This window comes from Hemitrygon akajei, chromosome 8, assembly GCF_048418815.1.
Source record: "Hemitrygon akajei chromosome 8, sHemAka1.3, whole genome shotgun sequence".
Lineage (NCBI taxonomy): Eukaryota > Metazoa > Chordata > Chondrichthyes > Myliobatiformes > Dasyatidae > Hemitrygon > Hemitrygon akajei.
Window position 1 is genome coordinate 165,638,130 of NC_133131.1, and position 20,652 is coordinate 165,658,781.

The following is a 20,652-nucleotide window of genomic DNA, read 5'->3' on the forward strand; positions in this document are numbered from 1 at the left end:
TTTGCTGAAAAGTGAATGTACCTCTCTGTCAAACAGACTAGCATGTGTCAAAATTGCATCTATTTACTGGAGATTTAACTTAAAGGAAAGATGATATACATTTAAAGAAGTGCTTAACTTATTTTTGTTTAGATTGTTAAGGATTGGAGGTGGAAACAAGGATGCTGATTCTCTTCAATACTGTACTAATAACTCCAATTATTGAAGAGTTGGAACAAATAGAAAAACAAAATGCTGGAAATCTTGAGTAACACATACAAAAGCTGAAGGAACTTAACAGGCTGGCAGCATTTATTGAGGGGAATACACAGACTACATTTCAGGCCGGACCCTGATGAGGGGTCTCAGCCCAAAACATAGGCTGTTTATTCCTTCAATAGATGCCGCCTGACCGTTGGGTCCCTCCAATATTTTGTATGTGTTGCTTATATGTAAATCAGCAGCCATAGTGGGCTAATGGAAAATTCAGGTGTGACCGGTTGGATTTTTGATAATGAATTTAAACTAAGTTGGCTATATAACTAGAAACTAAATCAAGATGACTTGATAAACAAATGTAAAACAAACAGGAAAGTAAACAAAAAAAGAAAATACAATGCAACTTCACACTAAGTATTGTTAGGGATTCTTATGAATCATAAGTGCAAGGACTGGCATGGGAGAATTGGAATGGGAATTAAAATGTTTGGTCACTGGAAAGTTCCGCTTGTGGTGGATGGAGCGGCCCAGCAGATTCACAGGTAAAGTGTTACCTCATCTGGAAGGACTGTTTGGGGCCCTGAATGGTGGTGAGGGAGGAGGTGAATGGGCAGATGTAGCATTAGGCCACTTGCAGGGATAAGTGCCGGGAGGGAGATTAGTAGGGAGGGGCAAATGGACAGGGGAATCACAGAGGTAATGATCCCTGCAGAAGGCAGAGGGGGTGGGGAAGTAAAGATATGTTTAGTGGTGGGATCCCCTTGGAGATGGCAGAAGTTGTGGATGATGATGTGTTGGATGCAGAGGCTAATGGTGTGGTAGGTAAGACAAGAGAAATTCTATTACTGTTAATGCGACGGGTAGATGGGTTGAGCGCAGATGCTTGGGAAATGGAGGAGATGTGGGTGAAGGCTGCATCAATAGTGGAGGGAGGGAAACCCTGTTCTTTGAAGAAGGAGGACATCTCTGATGTCCTGGAATGAAAAGCCTCATCCTGGGAACAGATGCAGCGGAGACAATAGCATTCTTACAGAAGAGGTATAATCAAAATAATCATGGAAATCAAATCCCTCTGTGATCTGCCCTCTGACTCTTCACTCCCTCTGTAATCTTTATATTTAAATGTCTGAAAACCGAGGTTCAATAAAACACCTGTGGCTTTAGCACTGCCAAGGCACCTATAGCTCAAAAACCTAAGGACTCACCACACTGATTGCTAAGATTGGAGAAGAGTTGGCTGAGAATGAAGAACCTGTTGGGACCTGTTGGAAGGTCAATTTCAAAATATCTCAGCTGAGATTGTCTTGAAGTAAAAACTTATTTTATCTTCTTTGCTCTGTGTTTTGCAACAAGGCCAACATTGATCACCCCAAATGTTCTTTAGAAAGATTATTTTCTATCCCTCGGTTGGTTACCATACTACAGGAAGGGTATGAATGCATTAGAAAGACATCTGCCACGCTTGCCTTTATTAGTCGAGAATGAGTTAGAGTTGGGAAATTATGCTGCAGATTATTATAGAGTTGACGTGGATAGGCTTTTTCCATTGAGAGTAGGGGAGATTCAAACAAGAAGACATGAGTTGAAAGTTAAGGGGCAAAAGTTTAGAGGTAGCACAAGGGGGATCTTCTTTACCCAGAGACTGGTAGCTGTGTGGAACAAGCTTCCAGTAGAAGTGGTAGAGGCAGGTTCGATATTGTCATTAAAAAAAAATTGAATAGGTATATGGACAGGAAAGGAATGGAGGGTTATGGGCTGAGTGCAGGTTGGTGGGATTAGGTGAGAGTAAGCGTTTGGCACAGACTAGAAGGGCCAAGATGGTCTGTTTCCGTGCTGTGATTGTTATATGGTTATATTATATGGTTAAGTTGGCTAGAATCAATTGGGTCAAGGAGTCCTTTCTGTACTATATAACTCTTTAAAGTGGTAAGTCAACCTCTTAAACCACTGCAGTGCTGATATGGGTACACCATAGTGCTATTGGGCCAGGATTCAGGGTTTAGAACCATCAACAAGTAAAGGTTATATACTTCCATGTCTGATGGTATCTAATTTGAAAGAGAACCTTTAGGCAGTGACATGCCTGCCAACTTTGTCCTTCTTGATGAAAAGGTTTGTGGGTTTGACCATAAGACATAGGAGTAGAATTAGGCCATTCAGCCCATTGAGTCTGCTTCGCCATTCCATCATGGCTGATCCCAGATCCCATACACCTGGCTTCTCGCCATATCCTTTGATGCCCTGGCCAATCAGGAAACTATCAACTTCTGCCTTAAATATGCACATGGACTTGGCCTCTACCACAGTCTGTGGCATAGCATTCCACAGATTTACTACCCTGGCTAAAGAAATTCCTCCGTACTTCTGTTCTAAAGGGTTGCCCCTCAGTTTTGACCCTGTGCCCTCTAGTTCTGAATACCCCCACCATAGGAAGCATCCTCTCCACATCCACCTTATGTAGTCCTTTCAACATTCGGTAGATTTCAATGAAATCCCCCTGCATTCTAAATTCCAAAGAGTACAGGCCCAAAACCGCCAAACACTCCTGTGTTAACCCCTTCATTCCTGGAATCATCCTCATGAACCTCCTCTGGACACTCTCCAATAATAACACATCTTTTCTGAGATATTGGGCCCAAAACTGTTGACAATACTCCAAGTGCAGCTTGACTAGTGCCTTATAAAGGCTCAGCATTATCTCGTTTTTATATTCTATTCCCCTTGAAATAAATGCCAACATTGCATTTGCCTTCTTTACCACACTCAACCTGTAAATTAACCTTCTAGGAGTCTTGCATGAGGACTTCTAAGCCCCTCTGCACCACTGATATTTGAACCTTCTCCCCATTTAGATTATAGTCCATACTATTGTTCCTTATATTGAAATGCATTATCATACATTTCCCAACACTATTCCATCTGCCACTTTTTTGACCATTCTTCGAGTTTGTCTAAGTTCTGCTGCAATTGCATTGCTTCCTTGGCACCTTTGGAAGGTGCAATGTGAGCAGTTTGGGTGTATAACTGAAGAGCAGTTTGTATATACTGTAGTTGGTGTGACTAGCAGAGTAGGAAACGAATTTCATTGGTGGTTGATGGGGTGCTATCAAGCACTTTGTCCTAGGTAGTGTTGAGTTTCTTGAGAGTTATTGAGCCTGCACTCACCTGCCCAAACAAAACCATACTAATTTGTGTGAGATATTGCACCAACCACTAGTACTTTTCCCTTAGCATTGACCATGCAGTTCCAAAGAACCTGTACCATAGGAAAACAGCTTCTGTCCATCAAGAAGTATAATAAAATGATCTTCACATAAGTTCGAGAAATATAGAGTACATCACTGTATAATCATCTTTTTGTCAAAATCACAAAGCCCTGTGCTTTGTTAATTGAGTGAATATGGAGAATCCTCAAATTTGCCCATACTTTCAAAATTCTCTCTCCACATTGGCATTTAAGCCTTCATTCTGAATCATTGGATGAAGATACAATCCTAGAGCAGACTAAAGTCAAGGATAGGAATCCAATTACACTGAACTTATTCTTAATCTTCTACAATACAGTATTGCCCAGTAACTCTTAGCAGGTTTTACATTGAATAGTGTCTATAAGACCATAAGATACAGGAGCAGAATTAGGCTATTTGCCCCATCAAGTCTGCTCCACCATTTCATCATGGCTGATCTAGTTTTCTTTTCAGCCTCAATCTCCTGTCTTTCCCCTTATCCCTTCCTGTCCTGACCAATCAAAAATCTATCAACCTCTCCTTAATTATACATAAAGACTTGGCCTCCACAGCTGCCCGTGGCAACAAGTTCCTCAGATTCACACTCGCCGGTGAAAGAAATCCGTCCTCATCTCCATTCTGAAAGGATGCCCCTCTATTCTGAGGCTGTGTCCTCTGGTCTTAGACTCTCCCACAATAGGAAACATCCTCTCCACATCCACTCTATCAAGGCTTTTCACCATTGGATAGGCTTCAATGAGATCACCCCTCATTCTTCTGAACTCTAGTGAATACAGGCACCGAGCAATCAAATGCTTTCCATATGACAGCCATTCAATCCTTGAATCATTTTTCTGAACCTCCTTTGAACCTTCTCCAGTTTCCTTTCTAAGATAAGGGGCCCAAACCTCCTTACGATACTCCCAAGTGAGGTCTCACCAATGCTTTATAAAGTTTCAACATTACATCCTTGCTTTTATATTCTGGTCTTCTTGAAATGAATGCTAACAATGCATTTGTCTCCTCACCACAGACTCAACCTGCAAATTAACTTTTGGAGAACCCTGTACACGGATCCCAAGTCCCTTGCACCTCAATTTTCTGTATTTTCTCTCCAATTGGAAAATAGTCAATCCTTTCATTTCTTCTACTGAAGTGCATGACCATGTACTTCCCAACACTGTATTCCATCTGCCATTTCTTTGCCCATTATCCTAATCTGTCTAGGTCCTTCTGTAGCCTCTCAACTTTCTCAAAACTATCTGCCTCTCCACCTATCTTCATATCGTCTGCAAACTTTGTAATAAAGCCATCAATTCTATCATCAAAATCATTGATATATAAAGTATAAAGAATTGGTCCCAACTCAAACACCCATGAAACATCACTAATCACCAGCAACCACCCAGAAAAGACTCCCTTCGTTCCTACTTTTTGCCTCCTGCCAATCAGCCATTGTTTTATCCATGGCAGAATCTGTTCTGTAATACCATGGGCTCATAGCTTGTTGAGCAACCTCATGTGGAACATTGTCAAAGGCCTTCTGAAAATCCAAGTACACAACATGAGATAATCCCTTGTCTTATCTTGTTACTTTTTCAAAGAATTCCAACAGATTTATATATAGTATAGCATAAAACTGTTAGCCTTCATTGCCTCCACTCCAAAATCAGGATTACCCCAATTTACACCATTGATCTACATGGATGATATTTGGAAGCAGATCTCTAGGTCATTGATTACTTCACTTAAGTCCAAGTGAGGATGGCCTTTCGACAAAGTCCTCTACCACCCCACACATGCCACTGGAAAACATGAATCGGCTTTCATATCTCAGGAGCCAACTTGAAATGAACATGTACATAAACATCAGTATCCTTAACAATTAGTTAAGTGGTTCAACTTGTATTTTCCCATTCTAAATAGAGGAACACTGATCAACCAGATTCAGCTTTCCAAATACTAAGTCTACCCATTTGGTTCCAAACAAATGGTACTAAACCTGAATCACATCTGGAAAAAGAATAGTATTATGGATATTCAGCATGGCTTTGTGCCAGGAAAATCACATTTTACAAATATAAACATTGAGTTTTTTTGAGAAGATGATTGATGATGGTAGTGTAGTAGATGTTGCCTACATTGAGCACATCTACATGAAATGCTGTTGCAGGAAAGCAGCATCTATCATCAGGGATCCGCACCACCCAGGATATGCTCTCTTCTCGCTGATGCCATCAGGAAGAAGGTACAAGTGCTGTGGAACTTGCACCACCAGGTTCAAGAACAGTTACTACCCCTCAACAATCATGACTTGAACCAAATGGGATAACTTCATTTGCCCCATCATTGAAATGTTGCCACTACCTTTGAACTCACTTTCAAGGATCTTTAATATCATGTTCCTATTAATTATATTATTGTTCCTTTTTTTTTGCATTTGCAGTTTGTTGTCTTCTGCACTCTGGTTGAACACCCTAGTTGGGCAGTCTTTCATTGATTCTGATGTAGTTATTATTCCGCAGATTTCTTGAATAATCCCACAAGAAAATAAATCTCAGGGTTGTGTATGGTAACATACATGTACTTTGATAATAAAATTTACTTTGAACTTTAAATAAAGCTTTCAACGAGGTAAATCCAGATTAATGTATGTGAATTCAAGGAGACTCAGTAGACTGGGTTTGAAATTGGATTGGCAAATAGAAATCAAGAGTAGTGTTGGAGGGGTATCATTCTGACAGATCTGTGACTAGTTGTGTTCTGCAAGGATCAGTGTTTGTGGTACGTTTGAATGATTTGGGCAAAAATGTAGGTGGGCTGATTTGCATGACTTGCAGATGACACAAAAATTGAGAATTGCAGATAGTGAGGAAAATTGTCAAAGTATTCAGCAGGATTGAGATTAGTTGGAAATGTGGGCAGAGAAATGGCAGAAGGAAGTTAATGCAGGCACGTCTGAGATGTTTAACCTTGAGAGGTCAAATGTAAAAATAGACAATAAATGGGAGGAGCAGATGTAAGAGGGATCTTAGGATGGTGAAGAAAGCATAGAGCACAACCAGTATCATTTTCCCCCAGGGTCAAAATATTTAACACCAGAGGGCATGCATTTAAGATGGGAGGAAATAAGTTCAAAAGAAATGTGTAGGGCTAGTCACAGGCGGGTGTCTAGAATGCACTACCAGGAATGGTCATGAGGCCAATATAATAGAGGCCTTTAAAAGCCCTTAGATAGGCATGTGAATGTTCAGAAGATGGAGGGATATGACCAAAGGGGTTTAATTAGACATTTAATTACTAGTTTAGTTTGGAATAGCATTGTGGGCTGAAAGGCCTGTTCTTCTGCTGTAATGGCCCATGTTTGCCTTCATTTGTGTTGAAATATGAAAACAGAGAAGTTATGTTGCAGTTTGATAAGTGTTCAGTTTGGCTATATTCAGAGTGTTGAGTGCAGTTAATTGTCTGTATTACATAAAGGATGTGGAGGCATTGGAGAGGATGCACAAAAAAAACTGTACCAGGTGTTGCCTGGATTAGATAACGTCAGCTATAAGGAGAGATTTGATAAACTGGTATTTTTTCTGGAGCATCAGAGGCTGAGGGAAACCTGAGAAGCATGGATGTGTAGAGTGTTTTTCCTAGGGTGGAAATGTCAAACACTAGAGGGCATTGCTATAAAATGAGAAGGAGAAAGGTTAAAGGAGATGTACATTATTTTTGTTTTACACATAGTAGGTGCCTGGAATGTACTACCAAGGGAAGTGATGGAAGCAGATACAGTAGCAACATTTAAGAGATATTCATGTTTGACACAGATATCATGGGATGAAGGGCCTGCTCCCATTCTGTACATTTTGTTGACAATTATTACACTAACATTTTGAAGGTACTTTATCCTTAAGGTGTACAGTCAAAGGTAAACAAATGACAAGTATTGATTTGAGACCTTCATGTGAACACTTCATGCTTTAATTTGTCAGCTTTACCAGTTGGAAGTGCTAATTCTCAGCATCTGATGATGTAATCTCTGATATTTAATCTTGATTGCATGGAACTGTGAATAGGTGACTATATATTCATGTTTGTTTTCTAAATTATACCTTTCAGCATTTTTGAGTTCTCACTCAATGACAATTGATAATTCCAAAGGGCTTACAAAAGAATAAATGAACTAAGCCTGTTACCTTAATGTTGTAAAAATATGCAATATCATGTAAAGTTGTTCACTAACCAGCAACTTAATCCAAGTTCTTAATCTAAGTATCTTTGACAAAGCATACTAAATTTTACAGACGTGAAGAACACACTTGGCTCCTCATCAACCACCATGACATCACTTTTTTAAGAAAACCATATAGCAGCTTACTTCTGGATCTTGCACAACCTGGAACAAGACTCTGAAGAACAGAAACTATTGCATTAAAGTTCAAAATTTTAAACTTGGCTCAGGACTCTTCCTTCATCAGACTAAAATGCCCTTTGTTGTTTATGCATTGTTACAAAGACTTAAGCTGATGCAAGACATAACCAATGTTAACAATTGGATAGATGGAAAAAGTGATAAAATCTTGCCTTCATTGGCAGACATCATGCTGTATCTTAAAAAATAACTGAGCATTTATAAATAAGCACTGGCAATTTATTGCCTATACCCACTGAGCATTTAAGAGTCTGGAGTCATTTATCTATATATATGTCAAACTGGATAGGAAGTTAATTTCCTACTTTCTGGATGGATTTTTTTTTTTAAAAGAGAAGCTCATGGTTTCTTAATTTATGCTATTGCTAATTCAGAAAATGTGCAAGCCAGTAGTCGTGTGTGCTCCTGCTTGTAGTAATGCGATTAGCATAATGGGGGATAAATCTATATGCAGTTAAATATTGTGACCTAACATTTGTTAGAAAAAACTGGTTAGTAGAAACTGGCTTAAATTATTTGAACCTGCCTTCAAGATGTAAATAGGAGCCAGAATTCCAAGCAAAGCTCACAAATACAGGGTAAAAAGCCTTTACTTAAATTTGTCAAAATGAGAATGAAGTGGACTCCTAATGATCCTTGGATTAAAATACATGGTTTCAAAATTGTAACATTTTAAAGTTATTGAGTGATAACAGAGCAACAGGCATTTGAGCTTACAAGTCTGCACCAACCATCAACCACCCATTTACACTGTTTACATTTTAAAATTCTCCCCGTTTTCAGCTACCACCCAACACCCCCGTCCCCCGGTTCTATCTACCACTCACTATTTGAACTTGGGTCAATTTATGGTAGCCAATTAACTTACCAACCAAGTGTCTGAGATATGGGTGAAAACCAAAAAAATACCAGCAGAAATTCAGTTACTGGGAGAACACATAATTTTCACAATAGCACTATCCAATGTCAGGATTGAACCCATTCTCTGGCATTGTGAGACAGCAGCTCTTTGTGTCACTGTCCCATTTCTTTTAAAGAACATTGGCTTATATGTTGCATTTTCAAGTAAGCTTAAATGCCAAAGAATAAAAACACAATCAAAAAGGTTAACATCAAACTATTTCAATTTTTTATTTCTTTCCAGTAATGTGCTAATTTTCAACCTTTTTGTTTATAAACAGAGGTCCAAAGCTGCTACACACTCTAAATATATAAACTTTAACTTTAAAATAATTCAACACTCAAAAGCCACGGCTGACTGCAATTAACAATATTTGATTGGTTAGCAAGACTGAATTTGGAAACATTTGTAACAAAAGAACATTTTTATGTAATTCACAGAGACAGGACAGTTATAATTAAACAACATTCATTAACAAAACTTCTTTACCGGTCTACATAAAGTGTACTGCTGACTTCTCCGAAAGTCTGTGATCAAGATTTTGCCCTTTCTTGTAAAATAAGTACACACTTTGTACATCCATCTCCAGAGAGTAACCCAACCACATGATTCTAAACCAGGTCAAAAATATTATCTTTTCCCATAATAATTATAAAGCATCAACAAATATACTTTACCCCATTATTTGCCATAAACAATGGCAATATTCTAGAGAACATTTGTCACTCAAGGTAGTTAATTTGAACTATTTTTCCAACACTTTACTCTCATTGGAGAAGTCTATGACTGCACATTGAACTTAAAATTCAGTGTAAGCTCCTATCTTAAGAAACTGAAGGAATTTATATTATATAAAATCCATAAAGGTATTTCACAAATACAGTGATTTAGAAACATGCTTATTTCCATTTGCCCCTTGGCTAAACATACAATTTAAATTTAAAATATTCTTTAAAAAATGAATTGTTCAATTGGCTAAAGACAAAATCACCCAGGGAAAGTGCAGAGAAAAAGACTATCCAAAACTTAAATTATTTTGTTTATGAAAATTGTTCCCCTCTGCTTATGCAAAACATTAAAATTATGGTATTTGTTCCCCTATATGTGTATAACATGTATTATTTGAGGCAAACATCTAACATTTAGCTTAGACAAGATTACTGGAAATTCAAATCTGATGTTGCTGATCAAGGCAAAGGACATGATTAAACATAGTAAATTTTTTTTAAAATCTGGGAAAATACACAAGTACGACAAATGCTTTAAGTTTTCAACTTTGGGTCAAAAGGTGTTGAGAGCTAATTCCTCATCATAAAATTTAATTCACAGTTCTATCTAAGAAATGTAAAGGTATATATATATATAAGTGCCTCCTGACTTGCCAGCACCTAAAAGCTATTAGCTAAAAGTTGTTAGCAAATTCACAATGATCCAAGTTAATGATATCATGAACAATAAACTCTTCATTGGATGAGAATACAATAATGTAGGTTATTGCATAAATTACATTCCATGCCATTACATACCAATCAATGAATTTGATTGATTTTACAAGAGTACCATTAAGCAACAGTGTCTCATGCCTTTTATTTAACCAGACTGCTACAAATACACAAGAAAATGAACATGCTACACTGTTAGCTATGCATTATATGTACGTTACATAACTATGATTTTCTGTATATAGCTGGCAGAAACTAACAAATTTATCAATCAGTAATGAGTATTCATAAAGCAACTGAATCCAAGGAATTAACAGTGTGACATTAAACATAATCAGTAAAAGGCACATTACCTTATTTAAAATGCACAACAAAATTATTCAGGATTACATACTCCATGAATACAAATTAACAAATACAGATAACCCAAAAATGATCTACAATACCCAATACATTCATTAATAAAGCACAATCCAATATGGCTACAAAAATAAATTTGTGTAAACAAAATCTAAGATTTCAAAAATGTTTGAGCAAATCATCTTTTATTCCCTTCATTACGTAAGTTACTTTGTCGCACATTAAAATATTTATGTGCGGCTTTAATGCTTCATTAAAATCTGTAGCAAACTATTCCCATAAAATTTATACCAAAAATGAGAACTGTAAACCTATTATACAAAGGCATGTTGTATTCTAGATTATTGAAGGCAGCAATGATTTCTGTGGATTTTGAAATTCTTTTCAAAATTCAAAATAGTTGTCCAGTTTCATATACAAATCAGATTAACCAGAATGATAAGTACATTTGCTTATTTGCAAGTGATATATTCCTAGAAATGTTCAATGAAAATTGAATTTGAGAGCTCTAGATTTTGAATTTAGAAATGTGTTTTTTCTCTAAATAATCATAAAATAGTTACATTCACAATTATAACTGGTGCATTAAGGAAAATAATTTCTGTTTGTAATTAAATTGGTAAATATGAATGTAGTCTTTAATTTGCTGTACTAATGCAATTACAAAAACTTTCATTAAGGATTTGGGAGGAAGTTCTCACTTGGAGATAACAAACCTAATTAAACAAAAAAATTTCTCTGAGACTGATGATATACATAAAACCTATGGCTTTCTTATACATCAAAAATTTGAATTGGAGTAATTATTCTCTGCATGAGCAGCCACACTTAAGATGAGAATTGAGTGTATAAACAATTTGGAAGTTTAACAAAAATCAAAATGTGCACAGTGTAATTGCTTTCCAATTGGAAAGAAAACTTAATAATCACTATTTTCTAAATTATTAACTGAAATGATTACATTACATTTTCCTTTGTCAAAAATAAATCAATATAAATACTCCACTTAGTGGAGTTCTACATAACAATGAATGTACAAAACAGCTTTTATATGAATTGATCAATGAATGGAGGCAAATGTAAGATGTTTAATGTTCAATGTACCAATCAGATTTAATAAAGTTAACAATAAAGAGATTAAGATTAAAAAGGAAGTTCAGTTAAAACTTCTTAAGGACTTGAATTTCATTGCAAGGCATTGATTAAAACCATGTTGATGAACAGAGCAATAAAGTTCTTTGCAACAGGACTGATGAGAAAGTAAGTGGAATTCAATCCAGAGAAGCAAGAAATGATGTATTTGGATACAGAAACATCAAAGATAGATAGAACAAATGGTTAGTACTAAGACACAGGATAAGTGGAAGCAGCACTTGCAGACAAATCACTGGAAGCAGCAAATCAGGTAAACAAAGTGCCTAAGGCAGCATCTTAGTAATTCCATTTATCATTGAATGCAAAATGAGGGTTATACTAGAACTGTATAAACTCTTAAGTTATATGCAGAGTACTGCATAGAGTTACCACACTTCCAGAAGTACATAACAACTCTGGAGGAAGTGCAGTGGAAGTTCCCAGGGCAGAGGTTAATCACCCTAGAGACTATCAGATGTTTCCTTTGGAAGAAAGGAGACCAAGTGAGATGTAATTGACACATATAAACTTATAACAGCCTAAGTAAGCAAAAGCATGGAGCATTCTTTTTAAATCATATAGAAAGGCAACGCCTAGATTTGAAAGATTACAGGGGAGCTGAGGAAAACCTCTTAATTGGTAAATTTTAAGGGTGTGGTATGCACTCCCTGAAATATGGCGGAGGAAGAAATCCTCAACACATTTAAGAGACAGCTGGATGAGCACTTGGGAGACATTGTCTATTATCCATAACATTTGACTATAGTTCACTTACATTAATTGGTGTTGATATAAAGTCTTCAACAAATCATGAGTGTTTCTGACCTGTTAGACCTTATCTGCTCAAACAGATCTAAATCGCTCTATGCTCTTTGTTGTGTAAGGAAGCTTAGCAAAAAACATGATTTGCTTGTACATTTAAAGTTGTTTATGCTTTGAAATGATTTCATTTGGTTTAATTAAATATATTTAGAATCAAAGGTCAATAATGTATATGTATTGCCTAGGAAATAAAAGTTATAAAAATGTATTTTGTACAGAAAACTAAAACTGTTACATTAAATTACACAACCTAGTTACATATAAAATGAAATTCAAGACTTGCTTCTTGAACAATTTACTTGAATACTTGTTGCTTATGGCTAGAATTAAAACCAAAGATTATCAATGCTGCCTTTTTAATATAATTTTATGCTTATGCAAAACTCATGTTTCTTAGTGCTACTACTTTGCCTTCTAATATAATTTCTGACAGATAACATAGTCCCAAAGAGATTCCTCCCTGAGGTAATCTTTCCAAATACAAACAACTATGAAATACTACCTGGTTTTATAATACCATTTTACAAAAAACAGGATCGCATGGTAAATTTTGTTAAAAGCATTAAATTGACAACAGTGTAGTGTCATATGGATGAAAAAAAAATTAAAAAATTTGACCTATATTAATAATTGTATAAATATCTTAATCCTTCTCTAAATTCACAAAGCTTTAAGATGCAAGACGTTTGATTGTCTAAGCCCATGTATGAAGACCAGTATATCACTAGCTCTACATCACAAAATGTTTTCCAGAATTCTAGAAATAAATCAGTTAAACAAAAATAGCTTTGGTAACCTAGTACTGTACAGAGTTAGATTTGTGGAAAATACTTTGCACATACAACCCAACAAAACTAAATATTAAATATATATTTCCTGAGTAACAGTTAATCTGATTATTGTGAAGGTTTGGCAAGAATATTCCCATTAATACAGTACATTAGATACTAAACCTGAAATTAAATTAAGATTGAATCAATATTAAAATAAATACGGAATGTTTTAAAAATTATAATATTTAACTGATATTACAAAAAGCAATTTTATATTAATTAAGTGCTTGTTAGATCAAATATAGGTCCTACTTCTATATGCTCCACCACAGAGGGTTAGTAAATCTATGAACTAATCCTGAGTAACATTTCTTTCTCTTAATCATTATTATTTTATACAAATTAAAGAGGTGAAATAAAGTTACCCCAATTTATGTAGTACCCAAAATCATTCAGGCCTCGGATTCTGAAAAGTAGTGATGATGCCTACAATATTGCACTGTGGGGAAATTTCATATTGAATGAATTCCACCACAGCAGGACAGATTATAAATATCACAAATTACTCATCTGATCAAGACCAAATTCTAACAATGCACACCAATAACAACAAAAAGGATTCTGGTGGGTGTTACTCAAAACAGCACAGCTTTTGCTCTGAGATCTCATATTCCCACTTCAGAGAGATTTTAAAACAAAGCGAATGAAAGTCGTCACCCAGTTTTCTATTTTCAAACTCCTCAACAACCAAACCTAATACAAATTATACATCTAGCAGAATAACAAAAATCATTTTAGATTGGGTGCATTGTGTCTTAGATTATTAATGTAGAATAATAAATAATGCCATTGGTCACTTAACCAACAGTCAATAGAAAAGATTTATTTAAATATAGGCCTAATTTGCTTAATAAAAATTGCAATGAACTGTTTTGACATTACATATTTTTTCTCTGCCCTATCAAGCAAAACAAGTCAAGCACAAAATTATTATTTCTAAATGTACAGATTATAATGCATCAAAACAGCAGAATTTCTTTGCAAATAAAGATTGGTGAATGATGAAAAGTTTCTTCTGCTATTTTTAACAGTACAAGTACATAAATGCACTCATTTTTTTCTAAAAGTGCAAACAAAAATGCCCTCTCACTACATATACTGTCAAAAATAGCAGTAAGAAGAATGTTTTCCATATCATTTGACTTTTATGGGGCTTTACATTTGTAATTACTAATTTTATATACTATAATAGCAAAAATGACATGTTTTCAATAGTAAATTTTAAGGAAATCTTTAGTAGAATCTTTAAGGTATACTGAAAAGAAGTTGGGAACTATTATTGGTACATCAATAGAATCTGCATTAGTGTACTTTACTAGTCCAACCTAATTTTAGACAACATACTGTAGTTCAAAAGTTTTCTGGTTTTCAAATGGATAAGGCAAAAGCAATGAAGAAAATGTTTAGGCTCCATTTCAGTTAGGGTCGTTACCCCTATTCATCCAGGTGAAAAGCCAGCATTGATTTAATTAGAAGTTAAAATAGAGCAGTTCTTTAACAAGTTACCATAACACCTGGAGAAAAGCTGAACATCAATCCCAGTACTACTTATATGACAAAGAAGAATAAAAATATAGATCTCAGCTGGCTACAATCTAGAGGTTGCTGCTGGATATGAATATGGTTGAAATTGTATCAGGCTTGACTGTTATGGCCCCACAGTTAAATTAAAAGACCTGCCAGCAACAGATGGCAGGGATAGCACAATGAAACATTCATACTCATGATCCACAATTTATGAAGAACCTTTTAAAGTGTTATTAATCATACTATTCACACAAAGGAAGTTCACAAAGTAAAAAATATCTTTGAGAAGATGAGGCTCTTAGCAGGATTTTTTGTCATACGAGTAAACGGTAAATGCTACATAGGTTTCACAGGCTGTTAACCATCATTAGATACATTCTGGAAAACTGCTGTTCATAATAACATCCCTACCTAAGTTAAAGAATGCAGCTATTTGTGAACTGAGTCCTGAAGCTAATAAAAAACTACTTAGTTAGTTTTAAGTGTAGGTGTTAAAGCCACATGTAGTGGTTCTTCAGTTTCTTTATCTCAGAAAAGAGCTATATAACTGAATAATATACTGTGTTATAAACTGGATGACCATAAGACATAGGAGCAGAATTAGGCAACTCGGTCCATCCAATGACTACTTTTAAGTACTTGGCAGAAGTAATTAAAATGTTCTTAGACATACAAGCACATAACTGAGTTTCCTTGAACAAACAATTTAATAGATCTGTTAAATATATAATGCTGCAACATTTTAATTAATGAGTAATGAAAATACTGTTAGCAAATTGAATAAGCAAGATCTCCTTTGACAAGTAATCCAGGTTTTGGTTTTGAGGAGGTTGCATGTGTTATTACAGTATGAACTATTCAACAATATAGAAAGAGGAATTAAAGGTAATCAGGAATGATTGGAAGTATTCAGTTATTTAAAACATTGTTTTTTTTAAAACACCTAAGCTTCCTCAATCCTTTTCAGCAAATGACACAATACCATGGAAAATGATAGTAGTGCTCCGAAGTTCCAGAGCCCAACCCAAATTTAGGATTTGAATAAACTTCATGTCAAAGAAAAGTAAGATTTTTTTCCTGTGAAAATGTACAAAATGTCAGTTAGAATGGGAAATACCCCACTGAATATATCAACAGCATTTCCAGCACAAGTTCTTTACTTTATATGTCTGTCATTGGCACTTATCAAACCTGATCAGTTTTTTTTTTGCAGTTTCCAATATAACTTTTCTATAATCTAAAGCAGTAATTAAGAATATACTGCATAACTGTAAAACATTCATTAATTGTTTCAAAAACCCAAACATAGGGGAAATTATACTGCATTTTAGATAATGGGGAAATGACAAAGTTTCTTTACAGAACTTAGCTGTGACAAAACCAAACTCATATAGGTGACACATAAAATTACTAACAGTACTATATATTCTTTGCATTGTCACAAACTCTGAATTTCATTTCTTATACACCAAATTTCAAATTCTTATTTCATCGATAAGAAAATAAACAGCATTATTTAATTCCTCTTCACTTGCACACAAAATTTCGTGCAATCTTCTGAACTGCATGATTATCATCTGACAATGTATAATAGAGTCTAACTTTCAAAAAGAATTTATACCAAAATGCCAAAAGCAGCAGAAATAGTTCAATGCTGCAAAAAAACTTATGACAATTTTTTACTGAAATGATTGAAAACAACAATTAAGATTTTCTTAGACACCAATAACCCAAGTTATCATTTCCATATTCCTTTTCCAATCTCTTCTCAGATTGCAGCTTTCCCTTACCACTCAGACAATCAAATTATTTAATAGGTGGTTTATTGTTAATCTCAGAATTAACACAATGCAAACAATGCTACTTTGAAGACTCCACCCACTGTTTGAAATATACCATAACACAATTCACAACAGCTGCTGCATTTTAAGGTGTCTCTTTTCTTTTTAGCATACTTCTCTCTTTATTGCTGCATATCCAGAATGATCTGATTCAGACTTCATTTTTTTCTCTTCAATGACTACTTCATCTTCATTTCTGGTAACACCTCCTTGACACAACTCCTTTAGTGCTTTTTCAATTTCAGTATGCTTGACCAAAGCTCCCAGGGAAATTTCTGGTAAAGTCATTTGCAGTGCACACCAGAGAGCAGTACGAGCCTTTCGTGTTGAAATGGTGAGATCCTTAATGGCAGCTGCCAAGGCCAAAACATCTGAAAACCAAAATAAGCAATAAATATATCTTAACACATCGGGAGAGAACTAGAAATCATCTATTGACAGTATAAAGGTGAAATAATGAAGCAAAATTGCTTGAGAAGTCAATATATTCAAATATTAACACATCTGTAGCATACAGTGATCTGTACCAAACTTTGCCAAAATTTTCAATACTCCACAGAGGCACCCTTTGTATGTTCAAAAGTAGATAGATAATAAACAGAAGCAAATTGTGTGGATCCATGTTTATTCAGCAAACCACTGTGTACATTATGAACCACTTTTATATCCACACGTTAACCTGCTGCACAGGTTTGTAGAATGATAGAGAGGTAATGCTCACCTTAGTTGAGGCTCTGAGTTCAATAGTCAGGATGTTATGTTATAGGTTTGTAAAACTCTGGTTAGGCTACAACTAGGATACAGTATTCAATTCTGGTCAACCCATTATAGGAAAGATGTGGAAACTTTGGAAAGGATGCAAAAGTGGTTTATTAGACTACTGCTCAGATTAGAGAGGCATGTACTATAAGAGGAGGTTTGGCAAACTTGGGTTATTTCTCTGGAGTAATGGAGCACAGGGGAGACTTAATAGAAGATAATGGGAGGCACAGATATAGTAGACACCCAGTATCTTTTACCCCAAGGTTGAAAAAATTTCTAATACTAGAGGACATGCATTTAAGGCGGGACGGGGAAGATGTGTGGGGCAGGTTATTTTTTTATTACACAGAGTGGTGTGTGCCTGGAATGCACCACCTAGGAGTGTAGTGGAAACAACTATATAAAAGTGTTTAAGAGGCTCTTTAACAGGCTCATGAACATGCTAAAGATGGAGGAATATGGACATCATGTAGGCAGATTGTTTTCCCTTGTACTACCTCAATGCACTGTTGTAATGAAATGATCTGTATGAATCGCATACAAAACAAAGTTTTTCACTGTACATCAGTATATTTGATAATAAACCAATTTACCACAAGGGATTAGCTTAGGGTAATAGACCCATGAACCACTACAGCATAAAACAGGCCCTTCAGCTTATGAATTCCATGCTGAACTATTTTTCTGCCTTGTCACATCAACTGGCAACTGGACCATAGACTTCCATGCCCCTCCTATCCATGTACTTAATCAAAATTCCCTTAAATGTTGAAATCAAACCACTACTTCCACTGGCCACTTATTCTACACACTCACCACCCTGTATGAAGAAGTTCCCCTTAAATAGCTCAGCTTTCACCCTTAACCCATAATCTCACGGAGAGAAATTTAAGTCAGTGACATAATTATTTAGATGATGTTTCCAAATGTCATGAGTTACATCTGACCAATCATTGCTGTTGGGTTTCCTAGATATTTTGCCATGTAGGATTATGGTGATGTTCTTTTGGTACTGGAAATTAAACAAGAAAGAAAGCTTATGCAATCACTCACTTCTATTTTATTTACATTGTAGTTATCCTTATGTACCCCTGGAACTAATACATTATGAACTAGTTACCCTTGTCATCATTGTAACGAGGTGCTCCTTGTCTCTGACGATTTGCTGCATTAATTATTTCATCTTTACGACGTGCTTGTGTGAAATGAATAGCTTCCAAATGACAATCGAGAGCTGTAGATATATTAGCATGGACTGGAGAACTTTGGAGACGTTCCATTTTGCCAAGCAAAGTCAAGACCTGCCATGCAATTCAAACATCAAATTTAAGGTCACAGACAATTCTTAATGAATATATTATTCCTGATGGAGAATGTATTTCTGGAAGTACAATAAGTAGTAATCCATAAAGATTTTCTATGGCTTTCAGTTAAACAAACAGCAATCTGGAAGAAAACCTCATCATATCAAAAGCTATTTTTACCAAACTTTTACAGAACCACATCCAAGGATTACCATGTGCGGGAAGTAGGAAAAGTGAGGCAATAATCTAATTTGCTAGAAGCTATAGACAAAATTGAGTGAAAATTACAGAAAAAGGCCAGAATCTTTTAACAGGCTGCTTCAAAGATAATGATGGGAACACATTATCAGTGTCATTTAGTTCTGTGCAGGAATAGTTAAAAGATCTATGAGATAAACTGACAAAAATCTATGACAAAACAAGATGACAAATAAAAAAAGTTATTAAAAAGAGTGGAAAAGCAGGACAATATATTTTTTTATGAAATGCTAGTTATGCTTAGAGTTTCTGTTCAATTCACATTTCTGAAATTGCCTCAACATCTTGCATAAGCTGCAGAAAAAAATAATCAGACCATTCCCACAGAAGAGGACGTGGAAGATGGAGTTGTTTTCAGAGAATGAAATAATGTATTAGAGTTACACAAATTTATGAATGGTTTTGAAAAGGTAAATATGCATAGACTTGTTATTGAACAACTACTGAAAATGGAGAGTTGAACCAGAGATAGGAGATTTTATTCTTTTTTAAATTCGTTATTTTTATCAGGAATGCAGGCCTGAAATAGTGGTAATCACTACATTTATAGTAATTTCATTACTGCTAATACTCTCATCAATCTGTCTGAACTTGTTCTCCCCCTCAACAATCTCTCTTTTGACTCCTCCTACATTCTACAAATCAAATGTAGCGCTGGGGTATTACATGGTCCACAGCTACCCCTATCTTTTTTGTTTGCTACTTGGAACAGTCCTTGTTCTGAACCTACACTGTTAACCCCATCCAAACTCTTCCTCCACTACGTCAATGAATTCATAAACACTGTTTCCTACACTCATGTAGAACCTGTCAATTTATTTACCTATGCTACAAACTTCCACTCTGCCTTCCAATTCCTTGGACTATTTCTGGCACTTCTCTCACGTTCTGCATCCGTCTCCAGCTAAGGAGACAAACTATCCACTGATACCTGCAATAAATCTACTGATGTCATCCCTTTCAGTTTCTCCATCCCAGAATCTCTAAGACGTTCTCCTTTTTCAGGAAACATATATTCCCCTCTACCATAGTGAACAGGGGCCAAACATAAACTGGAAGAAAAGTACTTCATATTCCATTCGGGTAGCCTACAACCCAAATGGTATTACCATTGAATTTTTCAATTTTAGTTAACAAATGCTTCATGTGTTTCTCTCCCACTTCTACTGGTCCCCATTCTACATTTATTCACTTTTCCAATTTCTATCTATCCATCACCTTACACCCATCCACACAGGTTTCCCCTAAGCTGCCCAGCACTTTTCACCTCTCACCTCTTTATAATCACTACCATCCATCCATACTCAATTCTGAAAAGCGGCCAGTGAAGGAGTGGAGATTTGAGGCTTTGACGAGAAGAGGCGGAGGACGAGTTTGTTCCCAGTTAGTTTTTACAATGCCTCCTGAGATGGTGATGTGCCTCTCCTGTGAGATGTGGCAGTCTTGGGGGAACTCCCCTCTCCCGCAGAGTCACATCTGCCAGAAGTGCTTGCGGCTGGGCGATCTGGAAGACTGTGTGAGGAATCTGGAGCAGCAGCTGGATGACCTTCGACTCATAAGGGAGAAAGAGGCAGTCATAGATGAGAGCTACAGGGAGGTAGTCACACCTAGGCTGCCAGA

At 36.0% G+C, this 20,652-nt stretch overlaps 1 protein-coding gene and 1 long non-coding RNA gene across 5 annotated transcripts in view; one reads left to right on the plus strand and one right to left on the minus strand.

The window, feature by feature from the left end:
* LOC140732398 (uncharacterized) overlaps positions 1 to 8,074 on the plus strand; it is a 45,934-nt gene extending 37,860 nt beyond the window's left edge. Inside the window, exon 3 of the long non-coding RNA XR_012100069.1 lies at positions 7,721 to 8,074. This is a non-coding gene — a long non-coding RNA (uncharacterized lncRNA). The remainder of the gene's footprint in view (positions 1 to 7,720) is intronic.
* Positions 8,075 to 8,954: 880 nt separating this feature from the next.
* The window catches only part of LOC140732400 (meiosis-specific coiled-coil domain-containing protein MEIOC-like), a 99,534-nt gene continuing 87,836 nt past the window's right edge, over positions 8,955 to 20,652 (minus strand). For all 4 annotated transcript variants that reach the window (XM_073054988.1, XM_073054990.1, XM_073054991.1 and 1 more), the window contains 2 exons: positions 18,591 to 18,771; positions 8,955 to 17,079 (listed from right to left, as the gene is read on the minus strand). In XM_073054988.1, the coding sequence (XP_072911089.1) occupies positions 16,814 to 17,079; positions 18,591 to 18,771 (447 nt within the window). In that variant the 3' untranslated portion in view covers positions 8,955 to 16,813. The remainder of the gene's footprint in view (positions 17,080 to 18,590; positions 18,772 to 20,652) is intronic.